This window comes from Oncorhynchus keta, chromosome 22 (assembly GCF_023373465.1).
Source record: "Oncorhynchus keta strain PuntledgeMale-10-30-2019 chromosome 22, Oket_V2, whole genome shotgun sequence".
Lineage (NCBI taxonomy): Eukaryota > Metazoa > Chordata > Actinopteri > Salmoniformes > Salmonidae > Oncorhynchus > Oncorhynchus keta.
In genome coordinates, this window is record NC_068442.1 from 11,312,068 (window position 1) to 11,327,758 (window position 15,691).

The 15,691-nt window shown below is 43.8% G+C and overlaps 1 protein-coding gene across 1 annotated transcript in view; it reads left to right on the forward strand.

The window, feature by feature from the left end:
• The window catches only part of LOC118401051 (bcl-2-like protein 13), a 38,316-nt gene extending 24,129 nt beyond the window's left edge, over window positions 1-14,187 (forward strand). Inside the window, exon 7 of the mRNA XM_035798233.2 lies at window positions 9,966-14,187. Within this exon, the coding sequence (XP_035654126.1) occupies window positions 9,966-10,922 (957 nt within the window). The 3' untranslated portion in view covers window positions 10,923-14,187. The remainder of the gene's footprint in view (window positions 1-9,965) is intronic.
• The last annotated feature ends 1,504 nt before the right edge of the window (window positions 14,188-15,691 follow it).

The window sequence follows — 15,691 nt, forward strand, 5'->3', positions numbered from 1 at the left end:
CACAAGGCTGTCCTTGTCTTGTGGCGAGAATAAGAATTGCTCTGGGGCAGTTTATTTTTAAAATTTATTTCAACTTTATTTAACTAGCTAGGCTAGTTGAGAACCAAGTTCTCATTTGCAACTGTGACCTGCCAAGATAAAGCAAAGCACTTCGACACACAACAGAGTTACACATGGAATAAACAAACATACAATCAATAATACAGTAGAATAATCTATATACAGCATGTGCAAATGAGGTAGGATAAGAGGTAAGGCAGAAAATAGGCCATCGTGGCAAAGTAATTACAATATAGCAATTAAACACTGAAATGGTAGGATGTGCAGAAGATGAATGTGCAAGTTGAGATACCGGGGTGTAAAGGAGCAAGATAAGTAAATTCAGTATGGGGATGAGGTAGATTGGCTGGGCTATTTACAGATGAGCTATGTACAGGTGCAGTGATCTGTGAGCTGCTCTGACAGCTGGTGCTTAAAGCTAGTGAGGGAACTAAGAGTCTTCAGCTTCAGAGATTTTTGCAGTTTGTTCCAGTCATTGGCAGCAGAGAACTGGAAGGACAGGCGGTCAGTGAAGGGATAACATACTATGACCATCTCTGATGCATCCCCCCTGACTCACTTCTGCTCTATCACATTATGACTGGGTCCATTTTACTGTATGTGCTCAGTCCCTTGGCCATACTAACTTTGACACATTCCCACTTATGTCAGGGATGGTCCATAGGCTAGGGCTGGGACCGCAGGGGGAGGGAGAGAGTGGAGTAGAGGGTGTGGGGGTGGGTATGACACGCCAGTGGAAACTCCTCCTGTGGTGTGAAGTTAAAGCTCCGTTACTGTCATTCTGTCACAGCGGTGTGTGTGGCTCCACTTCGCTACAACTGGGTCCCCCTTTCTCTCCACTCTTCCCTCCCTTTGTCTCTGGCTCTCTTTTTGTTGTTGTTGGGACTCTTTCTGGGCTTCTAAACCTGCTCAGGGAACCACTTACTGTATAGTTGCTGGGTCACAGTCAGGTAGGTCATTCATCTTGTGCTTTTTGGTGGCGCGTGTTTATAGAGGACTGTGGGAGAACATTGATCGTAGTTAGTAAGAGACGGTTGGGGGGGAATTGAAGAACTCTAGACCGTAGGGAAGGGCTTGCGTCTCCGAATCTGGTTTTAGCTCGTTTGACCGTGATGTGAAGTGTGTGGATATCTGAGTTGACAGTTTGAACACAGTGCCTAGAACACAATAATCCCTAAGGTCCTCTATGACGGAGCATTTAGAACAGAACAGAATGCACTGAATTATCCCTCCATCTATCTTGCAACTTTTACAAACAAGAAATTCCCGAACTACCTCCTGGGTTATCACTTATTGAGCGATTTTTGATTGGTTGTAGTTATCACTGTAAATCTGATGGGTGGCAGATTGATTTAGATGACAGGTACGTCGTGCCATCCTCGTGACCGTGGTCCCTCCTATGTTTGGTGGCTCTGACGATGACCATGCCTTTTTGTTTAATTACATTAGGAAACAAAAAGGATTATGACCCCAATGTCATGTTCACTTCATTGAACAACAAGACCAGCAGCTCATAAATCCAACCCGGCCATGGGAGGAGGGGTGATGAGTAAGCAAGGGGAATGCAATACACTAGAGACATTTTGAATAAGGACTGCTTCTGATACAAAATGGACTAGCATGGGTATGACTGCATTTGAACCTGTTCACCATGAAGGGTTTGGGTCTGTGACATACTGGAACTGTGTGAGAGCCTAAAACACTATGTGGCTAATCTAAGAGTGAGGGGTGTGTCTGTATTAAACTTGGCTGGTGCAGAGGTCATTATCTGACCTTTGCCCTTGAACACCCCTACACACCCTGTCCCTCTATTTCTAGCCCTGTCCTTCAGACAGCACTGACTGCTGTCCTTCAACACGACAGTGAAAACTGCTGCTCGTGTGTGTTCTGACAGGGACCTTCAGCCATGTCCTATTACAGACCTTGTCATGGGTGATGCAACTCCTGTCGCTCGGAAGTGACCGGACAAATGTTGTCTCTGACACCTTGTCTAAGGTCATCTGGGAGAGGAAGGCTAAAATGTTCAGAAAATGAATGCAGTAATAGTTTAATTTTGGTGTCCCTCAAACTGCTTGTGACAGGTGTGCTTACTACGATGCGCTCTCAAATTGCGCAGCCTCCGTTGCAGCGCACAATAGTCAAGTTACTTGCTAAAAGGCCACAAACTGGGGACACGGGGACAAATCGGGGGGGTGTTCTGGTCTGTCAGGCTGCACTGCCCTCTGTCATGTTACGTAAGATGTCTCTGCTGCTGGGGTGAAATGCTGAGTGCGTCTCTTTGTTTTGCAGCGTTGGGCTCTGCTGAGAAAAAATTACCAGAAGCCAGACTGGCTTACTTAAAGTTCTATCCTCCCAGAGCAGTGCCACCTCTCAACTGCTAACAGCTGAACCTAGGTCAGATCCCCACTCTAGGATGGTCAGGGCATCTATGCTAATAGCTGAACCCAGGTCAGTGTCTACTGCTGCTGTCTGATACAACCTGCGTCACACATACTTACACAGCGAGAGCAACACAACCTTTTGTGCTGGACGCCTGGTTTCAAGGTCTTCTGTCTGATGCTCCAAGGCCAAACAGTCCCGTTATCTGGCTGTTACCAGGCTCTCTTGTTGAAACCCTTCTCATAAATGTGGGCAAACTGGTCATTTTTTTAGTGAGGTGTTAATTTGTAGAAGACGAGTAGTCATTCATCCATGTGGCTGTTCCCATCAGGCCAGCTGCTTCACATAAACCCTCCTGGATAAACCTGGTTATAGGCCTACACCCAGCTGCAGTCAATTTAACACAAGAAATGAGGCCATGCCTCTCTTGGGGGCAAATGGATCCTTGTATTTTTTTTAATGAAAGCTACTTCCTAAAAGGGTACATGATGTCTTACTCGTTTGACACGGTAGGTTAGAATAGCTTTGTTGCTCTTTAGTGTTAGTGGATTAATTGGATGAGGGAGGAGTGATGGGATTAGGGTCAGTAATAATGGGGAAATCCTGACTGGGGGATGTTTTTATGTCACTGACAACGTTCTTGTGCGACTATATTGAATGGCCATTATGTTACTGTGTCCAGTAGCCCATCCTGGAAGTCAATCCCCTTTGATGGCACTTCATAGCAGCACACGACACTAAATGAGAGGTATTGTTAGGTCCCTCGGGCTGAAACCAACTCACTACTATGGGATTATAGTTTCTGAGAAACAAAATTTGTATCTGAATTTGTATACTGGAAGGTTAGATGCCTCTGGGCTGGCTGGCTAAGCACGGAGCCTGATGTCATCATGAGTCTGTCAATGTCTGACTACCAAGAACTCCTCTGTTAATGTTATGTTACGTAAGCAGTCTTGGGGCGGCAGGTAGCCTAGTGGTTGGAGCGTTGGGCTGGTAACCAAAAGGTTGCTAGATCGAATCCCCGAGCTGACAAGGTAGAAATCTGTTGTTCTGCCCCAGAACAACCCACTGTTCCCAGGTGTCACTGTAAATAAGAATTTGTTCTTAACTGACTTGCCTAGTTAAATAAAAATTAAATGTACATTTATCGGAACACCCAGACCAGTGTCCATAAACATAATTTCAAATCTGTACACACCAATGCATACATGTAGGCTAAGCATTAAAGGTCCAATGCAGCTGTTCTTTAATAAATAATAATAATTTCTGATTTTCTTATGTAGCTTGTGGTTTCCATCCAATTGTTGACAGATTTTCATGAAAATCCTCATAAAAATGTGAATTTTCCCACCAGCGATGTTTCCGTCAAATTGACTTGTTGCAGTTTACTGTGTGTGACGAGGTAGTACACATAAAAATAACTTTTTGAAGTTAAATTATACCAAATAAAAAGTACAAGGTAAATGTTTCCATCGCATTTTCAACTGTACTGATGGTTTTCTCACAATGTTTTAGTTATATAGGGAGTGTGCCCACTCTGGTACTTTGTCCGCGCTCTGTTGGTTCGAGCGCGCATATAGCCTACATGATGAGATTATTATTGACCAAAAAGAGATTGACATATAAAAATAAACGGCTGCCAAGCATCGTTGATCATGTCACCAGAATGAGACCCTCGATATTTATTGGAAAGGAGCATCAAGCTCATCTTGCACTTTCACCGCTATGTGAATTTCATCCGTAGCCCAAAACTGCATGCTTTCCCGATGGACGAGTCGTAGTGGGAGGACCACACATGTCAACGCGTGATTCTAAATTGACATGATGGTAAAATCAATATTTGCACATAAAAGCGTTTCCACCTTTTCTCACAATTAATTTTACTGACACAAAAAGGTCACACCTTGTCTAGCGTTTTTTTTGTTGACATTTGGAGTGTTTTCTGAAATGTTTTCCATCAGGCCTGTCATGACATTTTTAATTCGACTTTACTTGCATTTTTGCCACCCCCCAGTTTTATCATTGGATTGTGATACAAATGAGGCAACGGTGTGCTTTTGGAACATGGAGATGCCTCCGAGCAGTATGGTAGTAGGTGCCAGGTACACTGGTTTGAGTGTCAGCAATGCTGCTGGATTTTTTGGAAATCAAAAGTTGTCTGTGTATCAAGAATGGTCCACCACTCAAAGAACAACCAGCCAACTTGACACAACTATGGGAAGCATTGGAGTCAACATGGGACAGCATCCCTGTGGATGCTTTCAACACCTTGTAGAGTCCATGCCCTGACTAAGTGAGGCTGTTCTGAGGGCAGAGGGGGGTGCAACATATTACGAAGGTGTTCCTCATGTTTTGTACACCCCCCCGAGTGGTAGGCTAGTTGAAATCAAGTTCTCATTTACAACTGCGACCTGGCCCAGATAAAGCAAAGCAGTGCGACAGAAACGACACATTTACATATGGAATAAACAAACGTGCAGTCAATAACACAATAGAAAAGTCTATATACAGTGTGTGCAAATGTAGTAAGATTAGGGAGGCAATAAATAAGCTGTAGTGGCGAAATAATTACAATTTCGCAAATAAACACGAGTGATAGATGTGCAGAAGATGAATGTTCAAGTAGAGATAATGGGGTGCAAAGGAGCAAAAAAAAAATATAAATTGTGCAGTGATCTGTAAGCTGCTCTGATAGCTGATGCTTAAAGTTAGAGGGAGATGTAAGGCTTCAGAGATTTTTGCAATTCATTCCAGTCATTGGCAGCTGAGACCTGGAAGGATTGGCGGCCAAATGAGGAATTGTCTTTGGGGGTGACCAGTGAAATATACCTGCTGGAGTGAGTGCTATGGGTGGGTGCTGCTATGGTGACCAGTGAGCTGAGATAAGGCGGGGCTTTACCTAGCAAAGACTTGTAGATGACCTGGAGCCAGTGGGTTTGGCGACAAATATGAAGCGAGGGCCAGCCAACGAGAGCATACAGGTCGCAGTGGTGGTAGTATATGGGGCTTTGGTGACAAAACGGATGGCACTGTGATAGACTGCATCCAATTTGCTGAGTAGAGTGTTGGAGGCTATTTTGTAAATGACATCGCCGAAGTCAAGGATCGGTAGGATAGTCATTTTTAAGAGGGTATGTTTGGTGGCATGAGTGAAGGAGGCTTTGTTGCAAAAAAGGAAGCTGATTCTAGATTTAATTTTGGATTGGAGATGCTTAACTACCAGACACCTAGGTAGTTGTCCACCTATTCTAAGTCCGAACCGTCCAGAGTAGTGATGCTAGGCGGGCGGGGAGGTGCGGGCAGCGATCGGTTGAAGAGCATGCATTTAATTTAGTATTTCATACATGGAGTGAAGTTAAGGACGACAGGTGTGGACATCTCAAGTTTGTTTGTTTTCATATGAAGTAGACAAAATATCTAGATTTTATTTCACTTGTCTGCTTACGCTGTGTCCTAGAAAATCAGATTTCCACATTTGGTCATATGTTTTTAGCTGCTAGCTACTGAATAATTGGTGGTCTACTTAGCCTGCTGATGGGGAGAGCTTTACCATATGCTCTTTTGAGAACATAGGAAAATAAGTAGTTTTCTGGATTTAGTAACTGGTTAAAGGTCTCCTGCAGATTTATTTCATTTGCCCAACAGTTGTTACTCCCAGATGGAGACCTATTCATGTGGCCCTCACACAACATGGCTGCCCTTCTTTATCCAACCACCTAAAACCCTGCCCAGAGAGGAGGGTTTAAATAAAATGATGTCAACCACTCTCTCACACGCAAATCCGCTTACACCCAGACAGTGCATGCTAGGAAGGGTTGGCGTTTAGTTTTAATCCCCTGCCTGGCCTCCCGGGATGCAGCCTGGCCTCTGAGGGAATGTCCTTGTAAGGAGAATAACCTTCAGTCAGCTATAGGTCCTTAGCTCAAACACCTGTATTTTACATAGATACAATATGGCCCCATTTTAGTTAGGAAAATGTTCTGTGAGTCCGATGCAAATAAGTAGTCATTTGCAAGCCTGTTTGAATGGAAGATAAATGTACCAGAGCCGTTATTTAGTCTACCTGAATGAACCGTAACAGTTTAACCTTATCTTTTCATGGGGGAGATGTGGATTAGGCTGACTCAGTTAGTGCTGTCAGATCCATCCTGTCAGGTCCATGGCACCCTGCTACCCCTACTATGCTCTGTGGGAATTCAGTTTGAGCTCTGAGGCAGCCATTTTCACACCGTCTGACACGCGATGCAGCCACCTAAAGTGCTGATGTTCAAGCTTCCTACACAAAGATCTCCCTTTATATTAAATGGGCCTGAATAGCCTCCTACCCACTTACCTACCTGGTCAAATATTGACATCTAAAAACAGTGCATTCGGAAGTAATCAGACCCCTTGATTTCCCCCTCCCCCTGCAATTTGTTACGTTACAGCTTATTCTAAAATGTTTTTTTTTTCCCTCGTCTACAATCGACATACAATACCCCATAATGACACAGCATTATGGGGTATTGCAAAAATTATTTAAATAACTGAAATCACATTCACAAGTATTCAGACCCTTTACTTAGTACTTTGTTGAAGCACCGTTGGCAGCGATTTTAAAGCCTCGTCTTCTTGGGTATGACGCTACAAGCTTGGCACACCTGTATTTGGGGAGTTTCTCGCATTCTCTGCAGATCGGATGGGGAGCATAGCTGCACAGCTATTTTCAGGTCTCTTCAGAGATGTTTGATTGGGTTCAGGTCCGGGCTCTGGCTGGGCCACTCAAGGACATTCAGAGACCTGTCCCGAAGCCACTCCTGTGTTGTCTTGGCTGTGTGCTTAGGGTTGTTGTCCTGTTGGAAGGTGACCCTTCACCCCAGTCTGAGGTCCTGAGCAGGTTTTGATCAAGGATCTCTGTACTTTGCTCCGTTCATCTTTCCCTCGATCCTGACTAGTCTCCCAGTCCCTGCCTCTGAAAATTCTCCTCACAGCATGATCCTGCCACAACCATACTTCACCATTTCTTTCAGACGTGATGCTTGGCATTCAGGTCAAGAGTTCAATCCTGGTTTCTTCAGACCAGTGAATCTTGTTCTCATGGTCTGATAAGTCCTTTGGGTGCCTTTTGGCAAACTCCAAGCGGGCTGTCATGTACCTTTTTTTTAAATTTGATGGCTTCCGTCTGGCCACTCAACCATAAAGACCTGATTGCTGCAGAGATTTGACCTTCTGGAAGGTTCTCCTATTTCCACAAAGGGACTCTGAAGCTCTGCCAGAGTTACCATCGGGTTCTTGGTCACCACTCTGACCAATGCCATTCTGTCCCGATTGCTGTTTGGCTGGGTGGCCAGTTCCAAGAGTCTTGGTGGTCCCAAACTTCTTCCATTTAATGATGGGACGCCACTGTGTTCTTGGGGACCTTCAAGGCTGCAGAAATGTTTTGGTTCGTGTCCTCAGATCTGTAACGGACAATTTCTTCGACCTCAAGGCTTCGTTTTTGCTCTGACATGCACTGTAAACTGTGGGCTCTTTTTAATATAGATGTGTGTGCCTTTCCAAATGATGTCAAATCAATTTAATTTATCACAGGTGGACTCCAGTCAAGTTGTAGAAACATCTCAAAGATGATTCATGGAAACAGGATGCACCTGAGCTCAATTTGAAGTATCATAGCAAAGGGTCTGAATAATTATGTAAATGTATTTCTGTATTTCTTAATGCATTTGCAAAGTTTTCTAAAAACCTATTTGCTTTGTCATTGAGGAAAATAAATAATGTAATCCATTTTAGAATAAGGCTGTAACGTAAGTCAAGGGGTCTGAATACTTTCCAAATGCACTGTATAGGCCTAAATGGAACTATTGGAGCAGTACTGTGGCTAATAGATTGCAATTTTGATTTATTTAGCTAGGCAAGTCAGTTAAGAACAGTCTTATTTACAATGACTGACTAGGAACAGTGGGTTAACTGCCTTGTTCAGGGGCAGAACGACAGATTTCTACCTTGTCAGCTTGGTGATTCAATCTAGCAACCTTTCGGTTACTGGCCCAACACTATAACCACTAGGCTACCTGCCGACCCAGATTCAATCTCCAGCAGGGTTCCCCATCTGACGGTACGTGTGCCAAATTGTTTTCTGAGCTAAAAAACAAACTGAAAACACCAGAATCGGCTCCAGGTGATCTTAATTTGGGAAATCTGTTCAGGTATTCCCACGCATCCTAGAGAGACACATGATCACATACAAATGTAAGCAAGGTTTGAAATTGTTTTAGTCAAGTATTATATGTTTGGGCTCCTTGCCGTGAATTTGCGGTCTACAAATTATTTAGTAATTATGTTCCGGCCCCCCGACCATCATCTCAAGAAATAATCCTTCCTCAGCTGAATCTAGTTGAGGATCCCTGCTCTACAGCCAACATGACTGTTAGATTAGATTATGTTCAGGCTGCATCACATCCGGCAGTGATTGGGAGTCCCATAGGGCAGCGTCTGGGTTTGGCCGGGATAGGTCGTCATTGTAAATAAGAATTTGTTGTTAACTGACTTGCCTAGTTAAATTTAAAATAAAAAAATATCAGGCTTCTGACCCGGTTGTTAGTTCCCATTCACACCACTCGTTGGAATTAACTTTGTACAGAACACTGTGTGTGTGTGTGTTGTGTGTGTTAGACAAGTTACATTTTGACCTACTGTAGACACTACTTTGATCATTTGATATTGATACCACAAGAAGAGATGCGCATACAAACAGAAACCTGTGTCACAATAGCCTGGTTGGGAGTATATACCATTGTGTTTAATTTGTTTTCAAGCTTGTGCCCATTGCCCTATATTCAGTTACTTAAGAACAGCTACGGACCGGCAGCTCTCTGAGGATACCTTTTTTAGAAGTCTGTCACCACTATCAGAATTATTTTATTTCCCAGTAAATAAGATGCACCTGTTCTAAATAAGTTTTACTCTAGTCGATCACTCCCATGGGCTATGGCCCTTTGTCAATGGTGTCGACTTCATCAAGACCAGGGTAGGGGCATACAGCAACTCTAAACAAACGTTAAAGCACAGAAATATTAATTGGATTGTGATATCCTCAGTGTTTTCCTTTAGAATGGTCAGTAGGAAGTTAAGTCGAGACAAGGTCTGTGATAACACCGATGACGTACTGTAGCCTCAGATGGGCTGATGTTGGTTTCGGGTGGTGACTGCACACTTTACCAAACCACATCAACGCCTTTGTATTGCAGCTCCTGTGAGATATAAGTGAAAGATGTGACATTGAACTTTACTGAGGTGTGAGTCACTTTTTTAAAACTGTGATATTGCTTTAAAATTCACAAGAATTGGGAGTATCCATACCTTTCTTAGCAGTGGACCAGTAGTGGCAGAGGTTTTGCCCATTTTGAAATGTCAAGTCTCGTTTATTTATCCCACAAGGTCATAAGCTTTTTATTATATTCCACACATCAGCACTTTATTAAATGTGAAAATGCAATGCTTGTTATTTGTGGTTCCATACTGACCACAGAACTTGCTCTCCCTCTCAGGGTACAGTGTTTAGCCTGGAGGAAGAGGAGCAGCAGGGCTTGATCATAGCCGAGGACAGCAACGACATCTATATCCTGTCTGGAGAGCAGCTTCCCACATCGCTGCTGGGCACCAGAGATAGCAGTGAGCTGGGCAGCTGGCAGACAGAAAGCTTACGTGTGTCTCTGGCAGGCCACGAGTCCTGGGCACAGGTGGGCATGATGGACCATCCCGAAGACATCAAGAGCCTGGAAAGCAACGAGGGCAACCTCTCAGAGGAGCGCAGCGAGAACAACTCTTCCAACTCTGACATCGTGCATGTAGAGCGAGAGGACGCAGAGGAGGGTGAGGGCGGGGCAGAGGCGCCTGAGCTGCAGGAGATAATGCTGAGCGTACTGGGGACGGAGAGTGAACTGGCCAAGCTGAGGGCGGAGTTTAGGGATGACACCCCGCCTCCTGTCCCAGCAGCCCCAGAGCCTGTGGTGGGATGTCTGGAGGAGCCGGTCATCATCGAGACCCCTGCTCCCCTGTCGGCGGTCCCGTCAGAGCCAGAACCGTGTGCCCCATCCACTGTTCCCATGTCAGAGTCCAAATCCCCTGCACTAGCCCCTGTGGTTGAGCCTGCCCCTGTTGTTGAGGCAGCACCCGCCAAGATGCCCCCTACTCCCCAACCAGCAGAGCAAGTCCCAGAACCAGTCCCAATACCAGTCGCAGCTGCACCACCCCAGCCAGAGCCCGTTCCAGAGGAGCCCCAGCCTGAACCTCAGTCAGAGACCGTGCTGGAGCTGGCAGCAGCACCTGTCCTGGAGGCACCCCCAGCCGCTGTGGAGACCCCTGTGGCCCCAGCTGAGGAGGCCCCAGTGCAAATTGACCCAGAGCCCAAGTTGGAGCTTCCAGTGCTGCTTTACGGTGGAGCTGCCCTGGTGGCCCTAGCGGCCGCAGTGGCCTGGGTAGTCCTGACCCACCGGAAAAGGTAGCCTAGCGGTGCTCCTGACCCGGGCCCCAGACCTCACCACCTCCCTGGTCCCTGCCTAGCTCACTGCAGGTAACCTGCTGCGCTGCCAATGCCAGGTGCACACACCATGGCAAAATGAACTCTTCTTTTCTCTCTCCATTTTTATTTTCCTCCGTTCTCATCTCATCTGGCATTTTGATATGTTTGTCTTCAGTTGTACATTGAGGTGATGGGTCAGCGACAGCAAACTGGAAAGGACATATTTTACATTTTTATCTTGGTTTCTCTATTGTGTGTTTTCTGGGGGTGTGGTTCTTTCCTGTGCCATCTTGATGCACGTGAACGATACAAGCAGGGTGTCTGTTACCCTCTCGGCTGGCTCTTCGGTACCTCTTTGTCCTCAGAGCCTAGTGGGTGTAGCTCAAGTCATAATTGCCAGTTCTGTTGCAAAAAAGGGGTAGAGGAAAGGGCACCTATTCCAATAGATCTTTCTATCTGGAATTATTAGGAAAAAAGTATGTTCTGACTACCTTTTGTCCTCTGAAAAACAAACCTGTCTTCAAGAGCAGGTTGAGGATGAGATGAATGTGGTTATGTAGAATTTATTTTATGGCAGTTAAACAGATCATGATTAGACTCCTTTTTGTTTTTATAATTGTATGTGATGTTGGGATATAAGATTCACTACTGGAGACCCTGACATACCTGTAAAATAACTATCTGCAGATTTAAAAGGGACAAAATTCTTCATATATAGCACTTCATTGAGATGATAAATATCACACTAAAATGTGAAGTAGATATATTTATGATCTACTCCCCCACTATATTAATGGCTGATTGCCAGTCACTTACTACATCAACTGATGATAAATGTATTATTTCGTAAATTATTCGGGCAGATTTTTTTGGGGGGGGGATTAGGGATTCCACTTTAAGATGTGAATGGGATACCTTGACTCAAGGGTATATATTTTCACATGAATATAATATTATCACTGTACCTAATTTAATTAATTTAGCTAACACATATTTTGACACAGGAGTCTTCTCTTTTATATACCGTAATTTCCGGACTATAAGCCGCTACTTTATTCCCACGCTTTGAACCTCGCGGTTTATACAATGACGCGGCAAATTTATGGATTTTTCCCGCTTTCACAAGATTCATGCCGCCAAAAAACTGAGCACCGTCACATAATGTGACATAAATCGAGCGCGCTCAAACTTCCCATCATTCTGATTACGGTAGTCATTTTGTCACCCTCATCATTGCAAAGACACAGAGAAATGCATATGATGCAGCTTTCAAGTTGAAGGCGATCGATCTGGCTGTTGGAAAAGGAAATAGAGCTGCTGCACGGGAGCTTGGCCTTAATGAGTCGATGATAAGACGTTGGAAAGCAGCGTGAGGAACTGACTCAGTGCAAAAAGACCAACAGCTTTCAAAGGGAAGAAAAGCAGATGGCCCAAAGTATTTGCAGCCACTCGACATCAGTGTAAATCGTGCATTTAAGGTGGCGCTCCTTGTTCAGTGGGACGCTTGGATGACAAGTGGGGAGAAATCCTTCACTAAAACGGGCCGCATGCGAAGAGCAACTTATGGTCAAGTCTGCCAGTGGGTCCTGACAGCGTGGAGCATTGTCAAAAAATCCACTATCATCAACGGGTTTCGAAAGGCTGGACTGCTGCGTGTTGAAGGGGCAGCATGAGCTCAGCGGGGTATTTGCCTCCGGATGAAAGTGACGAGAAGCGACAATGAAAACGATCCAACATCGGATTAAGCAATTCTGAGGCTATTCAACTCCGACACCGAAGGAGATGGCTTCAGTGGTTTCAGTGCACAGGAGGAGGAAGATGGTGACCAATGACTTTCTTGGTAGGCCACTGTTTAATTTTTGTTACAAGCAGTGTTTCGTTTAAAGGCTGTGTAAAGTTCATTTGTTTCAATGTACCGGTAGGCACCTGCGGCTTATAGACATGTACAAAATACATATTTTGTTAATAATTCAGTGGGTGCGGTTTATATTCAGGTGCGCTTAATAGTCCTGCAATTACGGTAGTTTTGTAATGTATGGTCATATTGCAGTATTATAATAATTGCAATGAAATAGATTTTTTTTAATAGTGTCATAAAAAGGGACGAGCTGAGGATAAAGATTACCGAAGCTAACAGCCAGAGTGGGATACACCATTGTGTTTTATAACTTTCCATCTCTTTGGTTTTGAGGGGACTGTAATGGGTGAATGTGTTATTCAACATTCCAGGCATGAAGATGCATCCATGAAAATAGATGTATAGATCTGTCATTGTGTGTGTGAGAATGTCAACCACTCCTAAAGCCAGTTTAACCATGATGGCACCATGGTCAATACTGGTCCAGGCACTGTGTTCTGTCGACAGGGAATGGAGGGTTGGGAAGGACTGCACCAAGATCCACTTTGTCTCTGTTTGTTTGGTGAATGTCATACTCGTATGTTCAACTCAAAAGGTTTAAGATTGACATATTAAACATGAAAGATATAGTCCGTCTACTTGATTTAATCTATCTATCAGAGGGAGAAATGTTTTGTCTTGAATCAATTTATTCTCTCATTCCCAACTCAAATGTGTATTTAAGAAATAGGGCACGAGGGGGTGTGGTATATAGCCAATATATCACGGCTAAGGGCTGTTCTTGGGCGCGACGCAACACGTCATGCCTGGATACAGCCCTTAGCTGTGGTATATTGGCCATATACCACAAACCCCCGAGATTCTTTATTCTACTATATACTAGTTACCATTGTAAAATTGGTTTAAAAAATATATATATTATTATTACCTTTATTACCTTTAAAAGATGAAAGCTGTTTTGTCATACCCATGGTATAAGGTCTAACATACCACGGCTGTCAGCCAATCAGCATTCAGGGCTCGACCCACCTAGTTTATAATGGTAAATAACCCCATATGGACTGTTTTTCTTCCTCTACATGGTTCGCTGTTTGTCCCCTCTGCTGGCCCAAACTGCCCACCCGGCACTGCCTTGCCATTCCGCTGTAACCCTACCTTTCTACAATCGAGGCTTCTAAACAAAGCTTAACAACTGTGTCTGCTGGCTTCTTCCCACTACTAGCAAAGCTTCCACTCAGGCTTGAGAAATGGAAGTCTGTCCACAACTTGAAGAGTAGGAACAACACACATGCCAGCCCTGCCACCGACAATCAACAGAGCTAATGAAACCTCATATCTTCCTCTGTTTGTTGTGTACAATGTGAATCCAAAATAAAAATCTGCGCTGTTGGCCTCGAGTCAGTGTGTGTTTTTAATTGAATTATTTTTATAACTAGGCACTCTTTGGGAGCATGAAATGTGAACACTTGATCTGAATGATCATGTAGTGATGGCCATTGGTCTACAGTTAACTGGTTGTCCAGCTTTGTTCTGAATTCGCACAGCATACTTGGTTAATATCAGTATCGTAAAGACTCACACAAATCTCACTACTACACTAACTGCACTGTTGCTTAGCCAGGTGTAGATACAACCATGTGTGTTTTGTGGTGGTAAACAACAGCAAGATGTATGGTTGAGAAATTAAATGTTTGTTGACCAGGGGAGGACTATCCTCAGTGAATGTCAGTAAAATAGTGAAATGTTTATAAAGCTATTTTTGGATAACTCTAAATATATTCACACCAGATATTTGATCTAAATGCCTTGTCTTGCAATGAAGGCCTACAAGTAGCCTTAACAGCACTCTGTAGGGTAGCGCCATGGTGTAGTCAATGTACCCTCCTCTGGGCACATTGACTTCAATACAAAACCCAGGAGGCTCGTGGTTCTCTCCCCGTTCCATAGACTTACAATTATGACAAGCTAGCACTGCAGTGCTTAAAATGTTAGTTGACTCAGACAATAGTTTAACAGTTTTGAACAAATTAATTTCCCTAATGTGTGAATGTTAAATATTTCAAAAAACATTTTTCAGCCTTTTCAGCAGAATGTTGGGGGGGGTTCCATTAGCGGAACGTGTGTCCTAGACAGGTTTTAAACATGGAGGGTGAGCACGCTATGCTCAAACAGAGAAGGATGCAATGTCAGCTAGCTGGTTATGGCTATCCAACACTGGAACTCTTTCAAGTCCAGGTAAGTTTTTGTTTGATTGTAGCTGGTTTACTAACGCATTATTTTGGCTATGTTGACTATGACGCTAGCTAATATGGTGACAATGATGAAGGCTGTGTGTAGCGGTTAAGATATGAAGGTTTGGCTTACAAAGTTATTTTCTTTTTTTTTTGCCTGGTCACAGACCGCTGATTTGTTGTGTGCTGAAGTCCACAAATTAAGGGGAAAGGAAAGAAGGAGTAGATGCAAAAAAAAAAATGTACAACGAGCAAAATTATCATGCAGTTTGTATGTGGATGCTAGGGAAGTGAACTGTTAGGATGTGATCAGGGGTGTATTCATTACACCGATTCCGTTAAACTGTGATAAACACAACTGAATTTGTCCAATAGAAACTCCAATTTGCAACTGTTGGACTAATGATTACACCATAGATAAGCTAGATACAGGCAAGAGTGTGCAAGGCGGTATTGAATGTGCACTGTCACCTTGAGTCCTCTAATTTTTCTTTTGACCTGTGCACCTACAGTGTAAACTTTCATTCATAGGTTAAGATGTAGCAACCTCATGATAGGTATAGGGAAAATGTGAGCATCATATATTAGCCGAAACCTATTGATGTTATTACATTGAGCTATTTATTTATTTTATGGCCATGCTCATAAAAAAACTTTGAATAT